Source organism: Sphaerodactylus townsendi, linkage group LG02 (genome assembly GCF_021028975.2).
Source record: "Sphaerodactylus townsendi isolate TG3544 linkage group LG02, MPM_Stown_v2.3, whole genome shotgun sequence".
Classification (NCBI taxonomy): domain Eukaryota; kingdom Metazoa; phylum Chordata; class Lepidosauria; order Squamata; family Sphaerodactylidae; genus Sphaerodactylus; species Sphaerodactylus townsendi.
The window spans coordinates 173,858,989-173,881,864 of record NC_059426.1 but is presented as its reverse complement, the minus strand read 5'-3'; the positions used below and the strand labels follow the sequence as shown (position 1 = coordinate 173,881,864).

At 46.2% G+C, this 22,876-nt stretch overlaps 1 protein-coding gene across 4 annotated transcripts in view; it reads right to left on the bottom strand.

Annotated features, from left to right (window-relative positions):
• The window catches only part of TMEM260 (transmembrane protein 260), a 29,854-nt gene extending 7,444 nt beyond the window's left edge, over positions 1-22,410 (bottom strand). The window contains exons 1-10 of one of the 4 annotated variants that reach the window (XR_007243610.1): positions 22,231-22,410; positions 20,626-20,739; positions 19,837-20,016; positions 17,325-17,365; positions 12,861-12,944; positions 11,140-11,257; positions 9,342-9,514; positions 6,350-6,521; positions 3,740-3,877; positions 1,385-1,561 (exon numbers count right to left, since the gene is read on the bottom strand). Coding sequence is in view for 3 of the 4 variants with exons in the window: in XM_048485869.1 (XP_048341826.1) it covers positions 1,381-1,561; positions 3,729-3,877; positions 6,350-6,521; positions 9,342-9,514; positions 11,140-11,257; positions 12,861-12,944; positions 17,325-17,365; positions 19,837-20,016; positions 20,626-20,739; positions 22,231-22,368 (1,350 nt within the window). In the remaining variant the exon portion in view is untranslated. Of the gene's footprint in view, positions 1-871; positions 1,562-3,728; positions 3,878-6,349; positions 6,522-9,341; positions 9,515-11,139; positions 11,258-12,860; positions 12,945-17,324; positions 17,366-19,836; positions 20,017-20,625; positions 20,740-22,230 lie in introns of those variants that run through there. The other 3 variants (XM_048485867.1, XM_048485869.1, XM_048485868.1) reach the window with 3 other exon arrangements.
• Between the last annotated feature and the right edge of the window lie 466 nt (positions 22,411-22,876).

The following is a 22,876-nucleotide window of genomic DNA, read 5'->3' as shown; positions in this document are numbered from 1 at the left end:
TATCAGTCAAAGACCAGGAAAGGGATTTGGGCGTCTTAGTTGACAGTTCCATGGGAATGTCAACTCAATGCATGGCAGCTGTGATGATTAGGAAAGGAGTTGATAATAAAACTGCAAGGATTGTCATGCCCTTATATAAAGCCGTGGTGCAACCACACTTGGAGTACTGTATGTGTTAAGGTTCAGTTCCTGGTAATTTTTCTCAAGCATCTCAAAAAAGGATATTGAGGAGATAGAAAAGAAGTGCAGAGAGAAGGGCAACGAGGATGATTGAGGGACTGTAGCACCTTCCTTATGAGGAGAGGCTGCAGCGTTTGGGACTCTTTAGTTTGGAGAGGAGACGGCTGAGGGGGGATATGATTGAAATCTATACAATTATGCATGGGGTAGAAAATGTTGACAGAGAGACATTTTTCTCTCTTTCTCACAATACTAGAACCAGGGGGCATTCATTGAAAATGCTGGGGGGAAGAATTAGGACTAATCAAAGGAAACACTTTTTCACGCAACGTGTGATTGGTGTTTGGAATATGCTGCCACAGGAGGTGGTGATGGCCACTAACCTGGATAGCTTCAAAAAAGGGCTTGGACAGATTTATATGGAGGAGAAGTCGATCTATGGCTACCAATCTTGATCCTCCTTGATCTCAGATTGCAAATGCCTTAGCAGACCAGGTGCTCAGGAGCAGCAGCAGCAGAAGGCCATTGCTTTCACATCCTGCACGTGAGCTCCCAAAGGCACCTGGTGGGCCACTGCGAGTAGCAGAGCGCTGGACTAGATGGACTCTGGTCTGATCCAGCAGGCTAGTTCTTATGTTCTTATATCCCACCAACCACCCCGTTATGAGATAAAAGGGTTATTTTTATCCACCCCTTCTTTTTAAGATTTACCAGGGCTCAGTAAAAGTGAATGTTTTTGTCATCTTGTTTTAATAGACGTACATAATTTAAAAAACAAATTAATGCATGGTAGATAGTTATGATTTGTTGTATTTATAATGTTTCTATCATGTTGAAAACCGCCTCGAGCCCAAGAGGGAAGGAGCAACATAGAAATATAACAAAATAAATAAATAAAAATTTAAGTGTGCCTATATTCCAGGCAGAGGAAAACGGGCACACTTGTGCATTTTTTTCTTTTTTCTTTTAAACGTAAGGTGATGTTCTTTTTGCCTTTAGGATACTGGAGGCTTTTTTGTCATTTAATCAATCTTAATGTTAAAAAATGAATTTAAAAAACAGAAAGCTCATACCTTGAAAATCTTGTTGATCTCTGAAGTGCTACTGGATTCGAATCTATCTCTTCTGTTGTACCAGATCCATCACTGACACAATCAGACCTCCCCTATTCCACACCAGCTGTGACTGCTTCTTTGCCTCTTACCTCCCATACGGCTCGCTCCAATTGTAGAGGTTCCGGGTACGACCGGCCCATTCTTCGGGGTTGAAGGCAGCTTCCGAAGGCACAAGCTTGTCACAGGACCCCCAGGGCCAGAGGGAATAGGCCCTTTTCCAGGTGGGGTCGCCTTCGTGAAGCCCTATGCAGACAAAGATTTCTTTGCTGTCACAGGCAAGAAGAAAGAAAAGGTAATGTGATAGGGCACCAGTTTTACCTGTTGAAACGGCTCCCTCTACAAATTTGCCTCAGGTTGTTTACAAATGAAACTGCACAATGTTTTCTCTCTCACACACAATACTAGAACCAGGGGGCATCCATTGAAAATGCTGGGGGGAAGAATTAGGACTAATCAAAGGAAACACTTCTTCACGCAACGTGTGATTGGTGTTTGGAATATGCTGCCGCAGGATGGTGATGGCCACTAACCTGGATAGCTTTAAAAAGGGCTTGGACAGATTGATGGAGGAGAAGTCGATCTCTGGCTCCCAATCTTGATCCTCCTTGATCTGAGATTGCAAATGCCTTAGCAGACCAGGTGCTCAGGAGCAGCAGCAGCAGCAGAAGGCCGTTCCTTTCACATCCTGCATGTGAGCTCCCAAAGGCACCTGGTGGGCCACTGCGAGTAGCAGAGTGCTGGACTAGATGGACTCTGGTCTGATCCAGCTGGCTTGTTCTTATGTTTATTTTATTTATAACCCACCCTTTCTGGCCTAAGCCAAGCTCATCTCATTCTTTTAGGCCCTGCAGAAATGACTAAGATCCTGCAGGACCCTGGTGCTAGCCAACAGAGAGTTCCACCAGGCCGTGGTCAAGGCTAACCTAACGTCCCTGGGGCCGGAAACAACAAGAGGTCACTGCCAGAGGACCAAAGTGCCCTTCACGGACAATACAGGGGAATGCAGCTCCAAACATACAAGGGCCCCAGACCACTAAAGGCCCACTCAAGGTCTTACAATACAGAGAAAAAGAAGACTTTGGATTTATATCCCCCCTTTCTCTCCTGTAAGAAGAAGAGTTTGGATATATATCCCCCCTTTCTCTCCTGTAAGAAGAAGAGTTTGGATTTATATCCCCCCTTTCTCTCTTGTAAGAAGAAGAGTTGGATTTATATCCCCCCCTTTCTCTCCTGTAAGAAGAAGAGTTTGGATTTATATCCCCCCTTTCTCTCCTGTAAGAAGAAGAGTTGGATTTATATCCCCCACTTTCTCTCCTGTAAGAAGAAGAGTTTGGATTTATATCCCACCTTTTTCTCCTGTAAGGAGACTCAAAGGGGCTTACAATCTCCTTTCCCTCCCCCCCACCCCCACAACAGACACCGTGAGGTAGGTGTCAACCCAAGCAGGCTCCATATGTAGGAGCGGAGAATCAAACCCAGCAGGCTCCATGTGCAGGAGTGGAGAATCAAACCCGGTTCTCCAGATCAGAGTTCAGCACATTTAACCACTACACCAAGCTGGAATTTTGCAGATCTTTATGGTAAAAACCATAGAGATATGGAGAGTCCCCAGAAAGTGCTATGACTAATTTCTGAAGTATTCTCACCTGTTGCTCTCAGGGGTGCTCCTAGCCAATGGACGAAAAAACCCAATCCTCTCAACAACCACCCTGTGATGCTAATCAAATCGGGAGAACACAAACACATCCAGCAAATTTCATGGCAAAGCTGGCATTTGTACCGGAACATCCTCGCTCCTATACTGACTGCTACACACTCACCCAAACATAAACGAAAAAGAACATAACATAAGAACAAGCCAGCTGGATCAGACCAGAGTCAATCTAGTCTAGCACTCTGCTACTCGCAGTGGCCCACCAGGTGCCTTTGGGAGCTCACATGCAGGATGTGAAAGCAATGGCCTTCTGCTGCTGCTGCTCCCGAGCACCTGGTCTGCTAAGGCATTTGCAATCTCAGATCAAAGAGGATCAAGATTTGTAGCCATAGATCGACTTCTCCTCCATCAATCTGTCCAAGCCCCTTTTAAAGCTATCCAGGTGAGTGGCCATCACCACCTCCTGTGGCAGCATATTCCAAACACCAATCACACGTGGCGTAAAGAAGTGTTTCCTTTGATTAGTCCTAATTCTTCCCCCCAGCATTTTCAACGGATGCCCCCTGGTTCTAGTATTGTGAGATGGAGAGAAAAATTTCTCTCTGTCAACATTTTCTACCCCATGCATAATTTTATAGACTTCAATCATAAAAAGGACAGTAGAGAAGTCCTTGCATGAAGCTGGTCTTTTGGCGTGGAGCAGCAGTAGCTTAGAAAGACTATTTGAGAACCAGCCGAACAGGTTTTAGAAACGCCATTACATAAAACGGAATGCTTACTGTTTATTTACTTTGAGGAAATGATGAAGATTAAAGGTGATCGATCCGTCGGGGAACGGCCCTCCCACAGGATTCCATCGATCCCCAGGGAAAAGCACCCCGGGGAGATGTTTAGCTATTTTGGGCAAGTACCAGGGATAAGTCATCATCTGGAATAGACAAGACAAATGATTCTTCTAAGCCAGTGATGGCGAACCTTTTCGAGACCGAGTGCCCAAATTGCTACCCCAAACCCACTTACTTATCGCAAAGCGCCAACACGGCAATTTAACCTGACTACTGAGGTTTTAGTTTAGAAAAAACCGGTTGGCTCCGAGGCGTGCGTTACTCGGGAGTAAGCTTGGTGGTAGTCGGTGGCTTTGCTTTGAAGCAACTGTGCATCTCTTCCAACAGGTGAATCACGAACCTAGGAGGGTTTACTCAGAAGCAAGCCCCCTTGCCAGCAACCGAGCTTACTCCCAAGTAAAGGATCGTAGTTCTTCACATGAAAATCAGTGGGGTTTAACAGAGCTTGACAGGGTTACCTACACTGCTTCCTCAAAACTGGGTCTTAGGTTTAATGCTAATAATCGAGCCCAGCGGAACAGGCCAGCCTAGATGTGGAGGGGGGGGCACTCTGTTTGCAAATGCCCACAGAGAGGGCTCTGAGTGCCACCTCTGGCACCCGTGCCATAGGTTCGCCATAGGTTCCCTTCACCTTAAGCTTAAACTCATTTTATTATTATTTATTTTAGTTTCGTCTTTTATACCCCACCTTTCTCCTCAATAGGTACTAAAGAAGAAGAAGGCTGGGATTTATAATTCCCTTTCTCTCCTGTAAGGAGACTCAAAGGGGCTTACGATCTCCTTTTCCTCCCCAGCCCCATAAGAAACACCCTGTGAGGTGGGTGGGGCTGAGAGAGGTCCGGAGAACTGTGATTAGCCCAAGGTCACCCAGCTGGCATGTGTTGGAGTGCACAAGCTAATCTGCTTCCCCAGATAAACCTCCACAGCTCAAGTAGCAGAGCGGGGAATCAAACCCAGTTCTCCAGATTACAGTGCACCTGCTCTTAACCACTACACCGCACTGGCTCTCATAAAGGTGGCTTACATCATTCTCCTCTCCTCCATTTCATCGTTACCTTAGTTCATCCTGAAAGTGGAGGCTGGAAAAAGCGGCCTGTTCACTTGAGGCTGAAAACAGCCTGGTGGGAACGACACTTCTCAGCAGACCTTGGGGCTCATAAGGTCTCCTGGGAAGTGTCGTTCCCACCAGGCCATTTTCAGCCTCAAGTGAACAGGCCGCTTTTCCAGCCTCCACTTTCAGGCTGAACTAACGTAAGTGTGTGTGTGTGGGGGGGGGGGGATAATTTTCTCCCCCCCCCCCGGTGCACACCCAGTGCAATGCGCCCACCTCTGAAGATTACTATAACTCACTCTATGCAAAGCTGCCCTTGGGTCTGACCCAGAAGCTCCAGATAGTTCAAAATCATAGAATTAAAATGCATCTGCACAGGTTATGCAGGATGACATGGAGAGCCCGTCAGGCGTATAGTTGTGGAAAGCCACGCGTTATGGTTCCATCCTTGCTGTTTTCCCTTCCTTTCCCCTCCTTTCTCTCTGGCTCATTCCGCACATGCAGAATAATGCACTTTCAAACTGCTTTCAGTGCTCTTTGAAGCTGTGCAGAATAGCAAAATCCACTTGCAAACAGTTGTGAAAGTGGTTTGAAAACGCATTATTTTGCGTGTGCGGAAGGGGCCTCTGTTTCTTCTGCTGTTTTGAGGGTTTTGGCATAGGCTTGGGATAGTCAGAAGTTCCATCATGATCGAATTATGCACCATGCATGCAAGTTTTACAGCACATCGTATTTTATTATGTATATTATTGTATATTTTATTTATTTATTTGTTTAATTCGATTTGTGAGCCCCTCTCCCCACAAGGGCTCAGAGAGGCTTGCAGCAATAAATAATGAATAAATTTGATTAAATAAATGATCAAAACACTTAAAACAATTACAGTCGTTAAAACCCAATCGAATTGGTTAAAACAATTTAAAACAGTTATAGTAGCTAAAATCTAATCTAATCTAGTTTAGATACATTTAAATTAAAACAAACTAAAAGCTTAATTTCAAATCAAAGTTAACAAAGTTAACAAAATAAAGCTAACAGATGCCATCTAAAGCAATAGGGATTCAGGATTTGGACCAGCAACAGGTGCAATTAAGTTTTCGGGCCTCAACCAAAATCCTGGCAGAACAACTCAGCCTTACAGGCCCTGTGGAATTGCACCAAATCCTGGAGGGCTGGATATTTTATATTTTAAAAATGTATTTGGTATTTTACAATGCATATTTTATGATGCAAATTCTTCTGAGCCCGCTTTAGCAAGGTATAAATAAACAAGTAAATAATAGCTGAGCAGAGGGTCTGTTTCAAACAGCACAAGCAGAGGACGAAGGGTTAAACCTTTCCCTGCATGCCCCAAGGCTAAATAAGGCTGCACTAGCCTACAGTTTGCATTTTACCAAGGAACCAAGATACACTATCTTCATCTCTCCAGATTTACACAAACGTTTCTTGTCTCAAATCTCTTGTCGCTTCGTCGCTTTGTTCCGCCTGCTTGTTTCCCACCTACCTCTTGATCAACTAAGGTAACATCCGGTCTCGTTCCCTCACAATAATGAAGGTAACGAAGGGAATTCCCCGGCAAGTCTCCTCTCAGAAGAATGACGGCGTCTGGAGGCATGGAGGTCAAAATGTTCCTTGCAAATTGATCGACGACATCATTGCAACTTTGGTCACAGAGGCTGGATAAAACCAGATACAAAACGATGATCCCCAAACGTGGTGCTCGTGGACCCCACGGTGGCCACCAAATGTGCTCCCCGGCACCCGCCCAATTCTCCCCTGTGCTGTTATTTTCAATGCATCCTAAGCAGAGGAGTATCAGCAAAAAATGGTGCCTGGGGCAAGGCCTGATTTTTCCACCTTCCCCCATATCCAGAGGTGGGATCCAGCAGGTTCTCACAGGTTCCCGAGAGTAGGTTACTAATTATTTGTCTGTGCCGAGAGGGGGTTACTAATGGGTGATTTTGCCACGTGATTTTTGCCTTAGTTACGCCCCTCCTCTCAGCAGTAGCGCGCAGAACTTGAAGCAGTCTAGCAGGAGGTGCACCGGCGTGCGTGGCAGCCTGCGCCTGCGTGCATTCGTTTCCCGCCCAAGGACCGGCACAGTGGCTGCGTCCTTGCCACAGCCCCTCCCAGGAATGCCCCGCCCCCGGAATGCCCGGCCACGCCCCCATCGTGCCCCGCCCAGCCCCATTGGTGCTACGCCACAGTTTGAATCCCACCACCATGGGAACCTGTTACTAAAATGTTTGGATCCCACCACTGACCGTGTCCCCCCCCCTCCAACCCCACTTAGAGAGATGGGCTGCTGTAAGTCGGGCCAGGCAGAGGTGGGAGGCGCGGTCAGTGGGGCCAGACAGGAGGGACGACGTGGTGCAGAAGCCAGGGTTTGTAGCTTCTGCCGGAGGGGTGGGGGGGATGATTTTGCGGGGGCCCCCCACGTGATCAAATGAGTGGTACCGGGGGACATGTGATCCCACATGTCCCTCTGGCAGATACGCCCCTGATCCTAAGACAGCAAGATAAGTGGAAGTCTAAACCATGTGATGTCATTGCTGGACATCCAGTTTGGTCCACAACTTCCATGTACAAAGGCAGCACATGATAGCTACAAGAAAAGCCATTCAATTCTCACAAAGTTTGACCTTGGTCACAGGAAGGAACTGGGTGGTCCCATGGCTGACTCTACCGTCACGCCTCTGCTGCGGTGAAGCCTCTTTCCTGAGCCATCCTGCAGAAAGGAATTCCCAGAGGGATTGCAGAAGTTCCTTTCTAAAAGGCGAAGGTCAGTGGTGGGATCCAAAAATTTTAGTAACAGGTTCTCATGGTGGTGGGATTCAAACTGTGGCATAACGCCAATAGGGCTGGGTGGGGCACGACGGGGGCATGGTCGGGCATTCCAGGGGCGGGGCATTCCTGGGCAGGGCTGTGGCAAGGACGCAACCGCTGCGCTGGTCCTTGGGCAGGAAACGAATGCACCCAGGTGCAGGCTGCCACGCACGCCGGTGCACCTCCTGCTAGACTGCTTCAAGTTTTGCACGCTACTGCTGAGAGGAGGGGCGTAACTAAGGCAAAAATCACGTGGCAAAATCACCAATTAGTAACCCCCTCTCAGCACACACAAATAATTAGTAACCTACTCTCGGGAACCTGTGAGAACCTACTGGATCCCACCTCTGGCAAAGGTGCAGTAGCAGGAAAACTGTGGTGAAAAACTCACGACATGCTACAGTCAGGCTTCCAGGCTCATTCAGAATGAAGGTTCATTATCTGAATCGTTTGCCCAGTGTTGGACAACTCAGATGAAGTGAGCTGGGAAAGGGGGCCGAGATATTATTCCCCGTAATATCATTAGCAAACATCTATCTAGTTTATTTTATTCTGACTTTCGACTCGGGAGCTCAGAGTGGTCCTCCAGTTCCCATTTTAGCTTAAAAACAACTCTGCAAAGTAGTCTAGGCTAAGAATAACATTCATTCATTCATTTATTCATTCATTCATTCATTTAATATTCACATTTATATCTTGCCCTCCCTGGCTGGGCTCAGGGCGGCAAACAACATAATAAAATCAAAACAACCATCCATCAGCATAATAAAGTAAACCATAAACAGTAATTGAAAAACCATAGATGGCAAAAACTCACCTTCCCCTCCTGCACCCACAGGAGGCCGATGGTAACAGGTCAGGCCGGCTGGCTAGATAGGAATGCCCGACGGAAAAGCTCTGTCTTGCAGGCCCCGCAGAACCCACTCAAGTCCTGCAGGGCCCTGATCTCACTAGGTCTCAAATCTCAGTCTCAGAACACGACAGAGATCTACCAGTGAGCTTTCCTGCACAGTTGGGATTTGAACCTTATGGGTGCGCATTCCTCCAAGCACTTGCATTATCGACTCTAAGATTACGAAGCCCCAAGCGTTCGACCTAAGGTGTCTCCGCTAATAACCACTGGGATCGGCGTGGTTTTGCACTAGGCTTCGCCCACGATTTCGTAACGGCTTCAGAATTTCCGACTCCAGTTGGGAACGACTACTTTTTCAGGGAACCCCGCTCGAACTCAGCTCGATTCCAGTAAAGTGCGGAATCTCTGGCGCCAGGAGTCCCCCATTCAGCCAATCACAGCTTAGTGTTTCGGGCATGCGTACAGCTGGCCACTCAAAGAACGCCACCTTCGTCCCTCCATTCCTGTGGCAGTTTTTTTTTATAACGTGTGTGGGGATAGACGGAACATGGCCGTAGAACAGTAGCCAATCGGAACGGAGCGGCAAAGAGGCACAGGATGATTCCGCCCTCCAAGCTGGGATCAAGCTGGTTGCAGTGGGGAACAATGGTTTCGACCTAGGTCAGTACCCTTCTCAGGGAACTGGGTCGAACCTATTTTACTCATGTGCGGAATCGCCCTAAGTTGGGTACTCTAACCATTACCCCAAACTAGTCCTCTTCTGCCAATAATGTCCCAGTAGCCATGTTCTAAATGAACTTTAAAGGCTGTTGATTACCTGTAATTGGAGTAGATTTGCCCAGTCACAAGAACGGCAGCGACCACCCACTCCAACCAATGTAAACTTCGATGGTTGTGGATTACAGCTTCAGCTAGAGAAAAGAGGGAGGACAATCCCAGGCCAGCTAGAACTGCAAGCACCGCGTTGCTCTGCATCCAGAATCTCTCAACCTGCAGAAGATGACACACACAAGAACCATTACCCCAAAGAGGGGCATTCTACCCTAATCGACCCATCCATTAGCATGGCAGGGCTGAACCCAACCAGGTAACACTTTCAAATTTTGAGAGAGGGAATTTGTGTCACCATAAAAAAGACTGCTTGGACGAGTAGGGCCAACCACAAAATGGGGCCACGGGAGAACGGAAGGATCGGCACTTTGATTTGGGAAAGAGGTATTGTTTAAATTTCCAGACAAGCCTCTCCCCCCCTACAAACACACACAGGGTCACAGACATAAAGGTCTGTGGCCAAAGCGTACACCTACCTGGAACAAGCTCAGCATTTTATTTATTTATTTATTTATCTATCAATCAATCAATCAATCAATTAATTAAACAAACTTATAGGCCGCCTTTTCCCCGAAAGGCTCAAGGCGGCTCACAAAATGGCTGTTCTCCAAACAGCAACTCAAAACAACATAAAACTTAAACACATTAAAACTTAAGCAGCAGTTGCACATAACAGTTTAAAACAGTTTAAAACAGGCGCCCGACCCAAAGGCCAAAAGGAAAAAGAAGAAGGAAAAAGAAGAAAGGGAGGGAACAGGCAGGGCTCTGATGGAATCAACAACAGGCCCCACCAAGATGACCAAAGATGGAAACTGGTAGCCTCAATTTCAGTTCCAATTTCAGTGGGGGGCAGTAAAACCGCGGCCAGCCTCTCCGAAAGCCCGGTGGAATAGCTCTGTCTTGCAGGCCCTGCGGAACTCACCAAGGTCCTGCAGGGCCTGGACAGATGGAGGTAGAGCATTCCACCAGGCAGGGGCCAGAGCTGTAAAGACCCTGGCCCGGGTCGAGGCCAGCCGCGGGGCTAGGAGTCACCAGCAGTTCCGCCACCGCCGAGCGTAGTGGCCTATGTGGGACATAAGGGGTGATGTGGTCCCATAGGTATGAGGGCTAGTCAAACTAGACATGACGGCATCCTCATGGCCGCCACGGGGGCACCACTGCCACGGTTGTGACAGGGGGACCACTCATCAGGGGAGAGCGGTTAATAAAAATTGAATAAATACATTTAAATTAAAGTGATTTAAAAATACTGCAAGGGTTCAATTCTGGTGAGCTTGAGATGCCCACGGTCCCCCGCCCGACACTTTTCTGAAGTGCCAAGAGGGATGAATGACACGTTCCCTTGTTGTTTCAGATGCGGGGGGGGGGGGGCAAGGGCACTGCGCGGTGGGATAACTTCCCGCAACTCAACATGGTCCTTTTACCAAGGAATTGTCAGAGAAGAGGGAGGGAGGGAGGGAGGGAGGGAGGGAGGGAGGGAGGGAGGAAGGAAGGAAGGAAGGAAGGAAGGAAGGAAGGAAGGAAGGAAGGAAGGAAGGAAGGAAGGAAGGAAGGAAGGAAGGAAGGAAGGAAGGAAGGAAGGAAGGAAGGAAGGAAGGAAGGAAGGAAGGAAGGAAGGAAGGAAGGAAGGAAGGAAGGAAAATGCCCTGGCTCTGGTGGAGGCTACTTGGACCTCTTTTGAGCCAGGGATCACCAATAGATTTTCATTTGCTGATCCTTTCATAAGCCCAGAACTCCAGGCCCAACAGCAGCAAGAAGGTGATCAAAAAACAAAATGAACTTACCACACCCATAAAGAGAGGTTTCGAGATATCCAAGTTTGCTCTCCAAGCAAAGAAAAATGAATACGAGAGGAGCATCAGAGTAAACAAACACAGCAGATGAGGTCTCTCTACCCTCAGCCTAGAAGAGCAAGGGAAGGGATGGATCAGTTAGAACGGCAGTTTTCAACCTTGGGTCCATGGACCCCAATAGATTTCAGGCAGTGGTGGGATTCAAATAATTTAACAACCGGTTCCGGTGGTGGGATTCAAATAATTTAACAATAATTGCAAGTGACTCGACGGCACTTAACACATGTAAGACAAACATACGTAAGACAAACATACAAACATGTAAAACACACACAGCCTGGGAGGAACGCTAATTAGAGTTAGTGAAGAGATGTAGATGAAACAAATCTGGAGCGATATGGTCAGAGGCATAGCTGGGCCATACTGCGCCCGGTGCAACACCCCCCACCCCTGGTAGCTCCGCCACTGGATAGGGTCCCTACATAAGCCACACGAGTCAGTGTGGTGGAGTGATTAAGAACAGGTGGATTCTAACCAGTGTTGGGATTCAAATAACTTAACAACCGGTTCCGGCGGTGGGATTCAAATAATTTAACAACTGGTCGTTTACAAGCACCATTTTAACAACTGGTTCTGCCGAAGTGGTGCGAACTGGCTGAATCCCACCACTGATTTCAGGGTCCTGTAAACACGGATGGGGCAAAATTAAATCTTTATTTTCACTAACCTCCAACTGAAATTTAGCATATCAGTATTTCTATCCTATATCAACCCCATCTTGGGCGTGACTCTGCCTGGGTGAATTGGAAAGCTTCATGCACCTGGTTACCTGCTCCACGACTTGTACCTCTGTGCCTAGCCTGCCTGCCTGCTTGAACTCCTGGACTTGCTCGATCTTGGACTCCCTGACCACGCTTGTGCCTCCCTTGAGCGTAGCCTGGACAGCAACACCTGTGCTTGACTTGACCTTGGTCTGCCCAACCATGTCTTTGCCTGCTGCCCGCCCTTACCTCGGACAGCCTGATATACCATAGTGACATCTGCCCGCAGCACAGTGTGGAAAATTAGAGTGTATAAAATCAGAGCCATACAACCCGCCGCCCTGAGCCCTTTGGGGGAGGGCGGGTTATAAATGTAAGTACGTAAGTAACTAAGTAAATAAATGATAAAATTAGAGTGGTGATAAAATCCCTATAGATATCTCTTGAATTTAATGTGTTTCACAATCCTGGGGTTAATTTTCTAAAAGGTAATAAGTAGTGATACACCTGCGTTCGTTAAACCATCCATTCATGTATATTTATCAGAGAGTGGGCTGTACAAAGATTTATTTAAACTGTCAAAGTATGTAGTACCCTACAGGGCTTCGTGACTTTTTGATTGGAACCTTCTCTGCCATGTCTTACCGAAGGTAAATCCAGCAAACAGGATTTAGAAAATACTACTGGAACACAGCCATACAACCCAGGAGAGCCACAACATCCGAGGATTTAGGTCATTTGTTCATAAATGTTGTTGATTATTCAGTGTCTATATAGACGGGAATAGTTGGCATCAAATATTGTTGTGATCACTCCAGTATGTACCCTGAGCCCTTTGGGGGAGGGAGGTATACAAATCGAATAATACAATACAATACAATACAATATTTGAACTTCTTTTAATCTTTAAATACACGTTTGTTATTCAGTCCCCAAAGGGGGGGGGATTACCTCATTGCAGCACACAAGCAAGCGGCGATCGCAAGGGCTGGGACAATGAGGGAAAGCTCCGCCCTCACGTGCATCACCTGAAAACTGTCGAAACATCAAAAGGAAGGGAGGAAGGGTCATGAGCAAATGCATGAATATCAGTCCACACTGAAGATACCAGAACTCCGACAAACAAAAGCAGGCAAAAGTTACAATTTGTGCAGTACTTAGAAACCAACGGCAATTAATAAATTCAGCTGAATGTATTAATTAATTAATTAACTAACTAACTAACTAACTAACTATCTAACTAATTATTATTATTATTATTATTATTATTATTATTATTATTATTATTATTATTATTATTATTATTATTATTATTATTAAAATTTAGTATACCGCCCTATCCCCGAAGGGCTCAGGGCGGTGTACAGATAAAATTAATTAATTTATTCAGTTTAATTCAGTAATTCAGTTTAGTTATTAATTAATTTAATAATTTAATATTTCAGTTTAATTAATTCAGTAATTCAGTTTAATTATTAATTAATTAATTCAGTGGAACTTATTACTCAATAAATATATTAATAATTAACAAATTCAGTTCAGTTTATTTATTAATAAATAATATATTAATAATTAGTTGATTCAGTTGAATCAATTAATTAACAAAAATTAATTCAATTGAAAAAAGGTGATTTTTTTAAATATCAAAAGGTATCTGGAAATCAGGACAGTGCCCTAACAGCTAACAGTGGGGATCCTCAAACTTTTTGAGCCTGGATGCACCTTTGGAATTGTGACACAATCTGGGCCCAACCGGAAATGGCCCTAACCACAACATGTCAAGGAGTGACGTCATGCGTAATTCTGCTCGTCATTGTTTCAGGCAGAAGCTTTGTTATGGTTTGAAGGTATTTCCATCCACGCCCACGGCTTACCGTAAGTCACGCGTGAAGATCCTTGTGTTGTTCTGGCAGCTGCTGCCAAAGCAACTTTAAAAAAAATCTGCACAGCCAATCAGAACTCCGACAGCCACTCCGACAATCTGCTGGGCGAATTCCCACCAGGCCCCACCCATTTTATAAAAACAATTGGCAATGGCCGGGAAATGTGTCAGCGGGTACCATGGGAGCGCACATGCACCACACTGAATACTGGGGTGTACCAAGTGGGCCCTAAGCAGAGACAATAGCAGAATGCTAGTTTTACTTAACACAGTTCCATTTGTACTTGAGAGGCTGTAAGAGTAAGCGCTGAATTTTCACTTTTGATCAAGGTCGCTGTATCCAAAAATCTCCAAATCAAAAAAGTTAGCTGATGTTATCATTTCAATCCAGTGTGAAAGGAGGTCAGGACCAAGGGAGGGGGTTGCGGACTAATTATTGAAAACCTAGTCAAACAGAGAAATTCAAGGCAGGATTCAAGGTTTAAATGAAAACACCTTATTGGATTAAGAACTTTATAAGAAAGACTAAAAGTGGAAAATGTAGATATAAATTATAAGCACCGAGTTCGATTTGTGCTTGGACCCTTAGTGAGGTAGCTGGAAGTCTACTAGGCCTCTGAGCTCAGCAGAGGCCAATTTGCTGCTAGTCCCTGGCCCCTCCATGATGCAGCTGGCCTCCACTCGGGCCAGGGCTTTTACGGCCCTGGCCCCTGCCTGGTGGAACACCCTTCCTCCAGCTGTCCAGGCCCTGCGGGATCTTGGTGAGTTCCGCAGGGCCTGTAAGACGGAGCTATTCCACCGGGCTTTTGGAGTGTCCGGCCGCTGATGTGCCCCCTCCCATCCCTCCCCCCCTCTATTCTAGTTTCCTGTGCTGGGGTCCCTTTACCATCTATGAGACCCCCCCCCCTTGGGAAGGTTTTTAATAAGGATTTCATGCCGACGCTGTTTTTATATGCTGACCGCTGTGTTTATTTTAAATGGATTTTAATTATATGTTTTAATTTGTTGTTCACCGCCCAGAGCATCGGGGATAGGGTGGTATAAAAAAACTCAAAAATAAATAAATAAATAAATAAATAAATAAATAAATAAATAAATAAATAAATAAATAAATAAATAAATATGCGTAGGTGTATGTGTTTTTTTCTTTTAGTATCATGTTATGGGGGATTAGATTGGTTTTTTTTAATCTTTATATGTATGTGGTATTCAGATATGTAAAATAAACACAGCAGGCTAAAAACAACATTTTGCACATAAAACTTATAGAAGACGATGCTCAAATTCGCGGCTCTCCAGATGTTCATGAACTACAATTCCCATCAGTCACTCCCAAAATGAGCATTGGCTATACTGGCAAGGACTGATGGGAATTGTAGTTCATGAACATCTGGAGGGCCACATGTTTGACACCTGTGCGAGTCAAGAGCTTCCTGAAATTGCTCTTTGCCTTGGGGGTTCTTCCTCATTATGTCCTGACCAGCCCCCAATATTCAGATCCTAGGGAAACATGTCTTGATAACACCATTTCTCAGGACACACTCGTTTTCTAATCTTGATAAACTAACTTTCCTGTTATTATTTATTCGATTTATTAGACTGCCCTACCCCCAAAGGGCTCAGGGTGGTTTACAGGCAACCAAACACAATACATTATAACTAAAACAATTGAATAATCCGAATTAAAACAATAAATACAATAAAAGAAATAGCAGCAATAACCTTCCCATAATTAATGAATTAGGTGGATGACGTCCACCTGATACTGACTTCTGTGTCTCTTATGACATGCCGTTTTTTGCCTTGGCAACAAGGAAAATCAGAGCTTTTAAAGAAAGTCACCAACCGCACCTGTTGATTTGAGGTTTTAGAACATAAGAACATAAGAACGAGCCTGCTGGATCAGACCAGAGTCCATCTAGTCCAGCATTCTGCTACTCGCAGTGGCCCACCAGGTGCCTTTGGGAGCTCACCTGCAGGATGTGAAAGCAAGGGCCTTCTGCTGCTGCTGCTCCTGAGCACCTGGTCTGCTAAGGCATTTGCAATCTCAGATCAAGGAGGATCAAGATTGGTAGCCAGAGATCGACTTCTCCTCCATAAATCTGTCCAAGCCCCTTTTAAAGCTATCCAGGTTAGTGGCCATCACCACCTCCTGTGGCAGCATATTCCAAACACCAATCACACGTTGCGAGAAGAAGTGTTTCCTTTTATTAGTCCTAATTCTTCCCCCCCAGCATTTTCAATGAATGCCCCCTGGTTCTAGTATTGTGAGAAAGAGAGTTTTAGACTTGTGTGATCCATACTGTTTTCACCTGTGCGTAACTAACAATTTATTGCTCAGGACTTGTATTGTGAATGCCTTCGGTTGCATATGATCAGCTTTCTATTCTACTTATTCTACTCGCGATTGCTTTCTGGCACTTCTGTTTGTGCGACAGCTCTCATGTGAGCAGAAATGGGGATCCGACCCACTGATGCCTTCACTTGATGCGGAAGTTGTGGAGGAAGCTCCAGCTAAGGGCAGATCCGCACATCGTTAGATGTTACACGACTGCAATTATTCAGCTCCCGGATTTTCCAAGAGGATGGGTGACACCTGGCTTGACAACACTGCATGTGAAAGAGATCTGGGAGTCTTAGTAGACCACAAACTGAACATGAGTCAGAAGTGTGATGCAGCGGCCAAGGAAGCCAATGCAATTCTGGGATGCATCAATAAGAGTATAGTGTCTAGATCGAGGAATGTAATTGTACCACTCTACTCTGCACTGGTCAGACCTCACCTAGAGTACTGTGTTCAGTTCTGGGCACCGCAATTCAAGAAGGATATTGACAAGCTGGAACGTGTCCAGAGGAGGACAACCAAAATGGTAAAAGGTCTGGAATCCATGCCCTACAAAGAGAGACTTAGGGAGCTGGGGATGTTTCTGGAGGAATGAAGGTTAAGGGGGAACATGATAGCTACGTTTAAATATTTGAAGGGATGCCACGTAGAAGAGGGAGCAAGCTTGTTTTCTGCTGCCTCAGAGACAGAGTAACGGAATCAAGATGCAGGAAAAACGATTCCACCTAAACATTAGTAAGAACTTTTTGACTGTCTGGGCTGTTCGACAGTGGAATACGCTGCCTCGGAAGGTGGTGGAATCTTCTTATTTGGAGGCTTTTAAACAGAGGCTGGATGAACATATGTCGGGAGTGCCTCGACTGTGTGTTCCTGCATTACAGGGGGTTGGACTCAATGACCCTTGAGGTCTCTTCCAACTCTATGATTCTAGGAGCTGAGCCCTGCATTAGTGCAACACCCAGCAACATGCGGATTCAGCCAAATTGTGCTTGAATTCATAACAATGAGCCAAACTCCAATGTCCTTAATGTCCGATTCCCCAGAAACAAGACCCATTCTTTCACCGGCAAGCGCACAGCCTTTCGTGCCCGTTTAAACAGCCTGGAGCTTGATGAATAAATCGCGTGGCTCAGGAACGATAGTTTCATGTGTTTGTATGAATTGAACTATACCGCCTGCATTTACTTACAGCAATATATCAGTCATACTCGATCCATTTTCTGATTTTGCCTGGACAGAGAAAAGAAGAAAGAAACCCTTGATTTGACACTGTGTGCATTTAAAGAAAGGGCACCTGTGACCCGTTTATGTCTTATTACTGAGGTTACCCCATGAGGCAGTTCTAGAATATTGACCTTTGTCACAAAGAAAAAGCAAATCCAGATTATATCCAAGTGGCTTTGAACATTATCATGCTGCACAGGAAGAGGAGAAACCGGCTTGTGACACTTCCTGTTCCGCACAACATCACTGAAAGCCAGTATGATGCAGTGCAGCAGTGTCCAACTCTGGCCCTCGAGATGTTCATGGACTACCATTCCCATCAGCCACTAGCAGCAGCATAGTGGTTAAGAGCACATGTATTCTAAGAACATAAGAACATAAGAACTAGCCTGCTGGATCAGACCAGAGTCCATCTAGTCCAGCACTCTGCTACTCGCAGTGGCCCACCAGGTGCCTTTGGGAGCTCACGTGCAGGAGGTGAAAGCAATGGCCCTCTGTGGCTGCTGCTCCCGAGCACCTGGTCTGCTGGAGGAACCTGGAGGAACTGGGTCTGATTCCCCCCTCTGCCGCCTGAGCTGTGGAGGCTTATCTGGGGAATTCAGATTAGCTTGTGCACTCCCACACACGCCAGCTGGGTGACCTTGGGCTAGTCACAGTTCTTCTGAGCTCTCTCAGCCCCACCTACCTCACAGGCTGTTTGTTGGGGGGGGGAAGGAGTTTGTAAGCCCCTTTGAGTCTCCTTACAGGAGAGAAAGGGAGGATATAAACCCAACCCTTCTTTTATGCCGCTTGATGGGAATCGTAGTCCATGAATATCTCGAGGGCCAGGGATAGACGCCCCTGGTGCAGTGGTTAGAGCAGGGGTCTGCAACCTGTGGTTCTCCAGATGTTCATGGACTACAATTCCCTTCAGCTCTGGCTGATGGGAATTGTAGTCCATGAACATCTGGAGAACCGCAGGTTGCAGACCCCTGGGTTAGAGTGTCAGGCTGGGATCTGGGAGACTCAAATCCCCATCTTGCTGGGTGACTTGGGCCAGTCACACCTTTTCAGCCTAGATTACTTTACAGGGTTGTTAGGAAGATAAAATGGAGAACATGATGCAGGCCAGACCACTTTCACGGAACGTTGGTCACTGCCATTCACTTTTGGCAGAGGTAATAAGTCCGAGCATGCCAAATGGTGGGTGCTTAGAGCTGCCCCCTTTGTCATAGGGAGCAGGACACTACAGGCGCTGCATTTGCTCCCACAGGGGTTGTGGAGTGGAAGATACTCAGCTGCAAACCCACTGCCTCTTCTCAAAACAACTCCCAGTCTAAGCAGCATGAAGGTGGATTAACTGATTTACCCAGCTACCAGGTGACTATACCTATCCTATGCCTTCTATGCTGCTCTATGGCAGATATCAACAAATTGATAAACAGAGGAGGCTATGTCCATGCAATATGGGTCAGGTGGAGACACTCGATCATACCCTCTTTCATTGTGTAAGGTTTGCAAAAATCAGAATGTCACAATCTGCACTTATCCCATTTCTGTATAACAATCTAACTGATGCTCTTAAGATACCTATGCTTTTGAACAACATGGATCCCACAGTGTGTGAGAATGTAGCAAAATTTCTGCTAACAATAATAGACGTAAGTCTAGATGAATACCAACCAATGTCTATGTATTATGACCACATATAGCCAGCAGTAATTTTGCTAGCTTCTGTCAGTATCCGATGACGTTTAAGTGAGTTAACTTAGCTGAAGGAATGTCCTATAGTCACAGAAGGACCATGTATATATTTTAGTATTTAGTATTTTAGTACCAGTGTCTATAATTGTGAGCAATAATGGGCAAATTTTGTATGCTGATTTTGTATGTTTATTTTATGCCAATAAAGGCTTGTGACTATACCTATCCTATGGAATGACTGAAGGGGAAAGAGAGCCAGCGTGGTGTAGTGGTTAAGAGCAGGTGCACTCAAATCTGGTGAACCGGGTTTGATTCCCCACATTGCCACTTGAGCTGTGGAGGCTTACCTGGTGAATTAGATTACCTTGTACACTTTGAACATTATCAAAACTGGAGGAACCGGGTCTGATTCCCCGCTCTGCCGCCTGAGCTGTGGAGGCTTATCTGGGGAATTCAGATTAGCTTGTGCACTCCAACACACGCCAGCTGGGTGACCTTGGGCTGGTTACAGTTCTTCGGAGCTATCTCAGCCCTACCCATCTCACAGGGTGTTTGTTGTGAGGGGGGAAGGGGAAAAGAGATTGTAAGCCCCTTTGAGTCTCTTCAGGAGAGGAATGGGGGGTATAAATCCAAACTCTTCTACTCTTCTTCTAAAATTGCTATCACCAGACACAAAATGGGAACAACTGTAAACCTCTTCTGATTATAGGATGTCCAACCTGTGCCTCTAAAAGATTCACTCTTGCGCTAAAGAAAAAGAGAAAATTCGTTCCTAAGAAGAGAGTCCTGTTTACCAGATTGAACGTTCCGTATTCTTCCCTAAGAAGGTGCGTCATAAATCCTTTCAGAGTCGTCTGGTCTCCCCAGGTCCAGCGAGCTTTATTGAGGTAGGAAGAAGCAGGCAAGAAGAGATAAGGCAGGCAGCCAGCCAAGAAGCAGAGAGTCAATTTCAGCATGTGGCCCGAGGTCAGTTCCTACAGCAAAAGACATGCCCCGTTGCACAGGAACAGTTATTTCTGTTGAACCCGGCGCTACAGTTTCCAACTTGAGACCGTCAGCCCACCCACTCCAAAAAGGCCGGCAAAATCCTGCACATATACTGACAGATGGAAATGATCTCTCAACTTGCAATTTTAAGTCCTGGCAAAAAACAAAAACCGGCAACGTTTAAAACAGCACGAATTTTTGTGGATTATTTGGAGCGAGTATCCCGCAATGTTTAAAACAGCACGAATTTTCGGGAATTATTCAGAGCAAGTAATCCACAACACTAAAAACAGCACGAATTTTTGTGGATTATTTGGAGCAAGGAACCAGCAACGTTTAAAACAGAACAAATGTTCACGGATTATTTGGAGCGAGTAACCCGCAACGTTTAAAACGGCACGAATTTTCGCGGATTATTCGGTGCGAGTAACCTGCAACATTTAAAACAGCACGAATTTTCATGAATTATTCAGACCGAGTAACCTGCAACGTTTAAAACAGAACAAATTTTCGTGGATTATTCGGTGCGAGTAACCCGCAACGTTTAAAACAGCCCGAATTTTCGGGGATTACTCAGGCGGGACAGATATACTCACCCCTTCCCTGAACAAGCGACAGAAAACCCACAGTACTATGCAAAGCACATAGACCACAATGGTGTGCTGGTTGCACAAACTCAGACCACAGCAAAAGGCTCCAACCTTACAGACCTGCAAAAGGGAGGAAGGGCACATTTAACACAGGTTCGTTCCACGAGCTCTGCTATTTTTTTAAAAAAGTCTTGCTTTCACAACAATCTTGAGAGGTAGGAAACTGTTTGCATCCTGGGGGAGCCTCCCATCCAAGGGCTAACAAGGGCCAACTCTGCGTTTGCAGGAGTGCGGGAAACAAATCCAATAAATAAATAAGATGGGATTAGATCAGGGGTAGGGAACCTGCGGCTCTCCAGATGTTCAGGAACTACAATTCCCATCAGCCTCTGGCCATGCAATTCCCATTGGCCATGCTGGTAGGGGCTGATGGGAATTGTAGTTCCTGAACATCTGGAGAGCCGCAGGTTCCCTACCCCTGGGTTAGATCAAGTTTGCCTGGGTCACCTACATCAGGACATAAGAAGAAGAGTTTGAATTTATACCCCCCTGCAAGAAATACTGCAAGAAACTCAAAGGGGTTTACAACCTCCTTTCCCTTCTCCCCCCTCACAGCAAATACCCTGTGAGGTGGGTGGGGCTGAGAGAGCTCCGAAGAACTGTGACTAGCCCAAGGTCATCCAGCTGGCATGTGTTGGAATGCACAAGCTAATCTGGTTCCCCAGATAAGCCTCCACAGCTCAAGTGGCAGAGCAGGGAATCAAGAGTAGTTCTCCAGATTAGAGCGCATCTGCTCTTAACCGCTACGCCACGCTGGCCCTAAGATGGGCATTGCAGTTGCAATCCACACCTGGAACATTTTGAGCACGAGTGAATGCGCATGCCCATCCGTACCCCAGCGCAGGCACCAGTTCTGCGTTTAAAAAGAGCAGAAGTGGCGTAGGAGGTTAAGAACTCGTGTATCTAATCTGGAGGAACCGGGTTTGGTTTCCAGCTCTGCCACCTGAGCTGTGGAGACTTATCTGGGGAATTCAGATTAGCCTGTACACTCCCACACACGCCAGCTGGGTGACCTTGGGCTAGTCACAGCTTCTCGGAGCTCTCTCAGCCCCACCTGCCTCACAGGGTGTTTGTTGTGAGGGGGGAAGGGCAAGGAGATTGTAAGCCCCTTTGAGTCTCCTGCAGGAGAGAAAGGGGGGGTATAAATCCAAACTCTTCTTCTAAAAATCAAACACTGCATTTTTGCTCAGTGCAGATTTTACACGAGTTCTGCCAGCACGATGTCTAGCTTTGTTCTGGGCGTAGGAGATCATAGAATTTCAATCTCAGGAAAAACCAACGTAGAGGCATACAGTCGAGAAATAGGGATGTCCAGGTCTAGCATCCCGGCCACAAAGAAGCAGGCAGAGAAAGAGCAGGTGGGACCGTGGAGAAAGTGGCAGGACAAAGCCCAATCTGTCATGCCCGACAACGACGTTAGCGGGCACAACAGAGTTCACCAGCCGCTCCGTTCCTTCTACGCAGGCCTCCATTGTGAATATTCGCACCTTGTTTGGTTCTTGTTTTTTCAAAAGGGGAATTGGGGATGTTTTTCGATCCTGCGTGGGTTACCTTTGATCTCTCCTGCGGGGAAGTCGCCGCCTCGAAGTGCACGGAGAGCACCATCAGGAGCCCCACAAAAAGATTGTTTAAGCTGAAAACCTCCGCCGCGATGGACCACTGCCATGTGAGGCGAGAAAACGAAAACATCCCCGCAGCAAAGATGCCTGCAGCGTGCGTGCCAGAGAGCCTGCAAACACAGATAACAAGAATGTGTACTCTTTGCCAACCGCCATCTCCGGAAGAAGAAAAAAAGGGAAAAACTTCACTGCCCTTCCCCGCTACCAGCCTCGCCCGCCCTGAAATGCAAAAAAGACACCACTGGAAAAAAATGCACACCTCTTCCCCTTCGCCATCACGAGTCATGCTTAAACGGTTCCCGACAGAACCATGGGCAAACACCACCGCAAACAAGAAAGCCGGGAATAACATGAACTTCCTGCTGTTTCATGCCAAGGGTGAGCTCTGCAATGCTACAAGTAGGTGTGATGATGATGATGATGATGATGATGAAGAAGAAGAAGAAGAAGAAGAAGAAGAAGAAGAAGAAGAAGAAGAAGAAGAAGAAGAAGAAGAAGAAGAAGAAGAAGAAGAAGAAGAAGAAGAAGAAGAAGAAGAAGAAGAGCAGGAGCAGGCGGAGTTTGGATTTATATCCCCC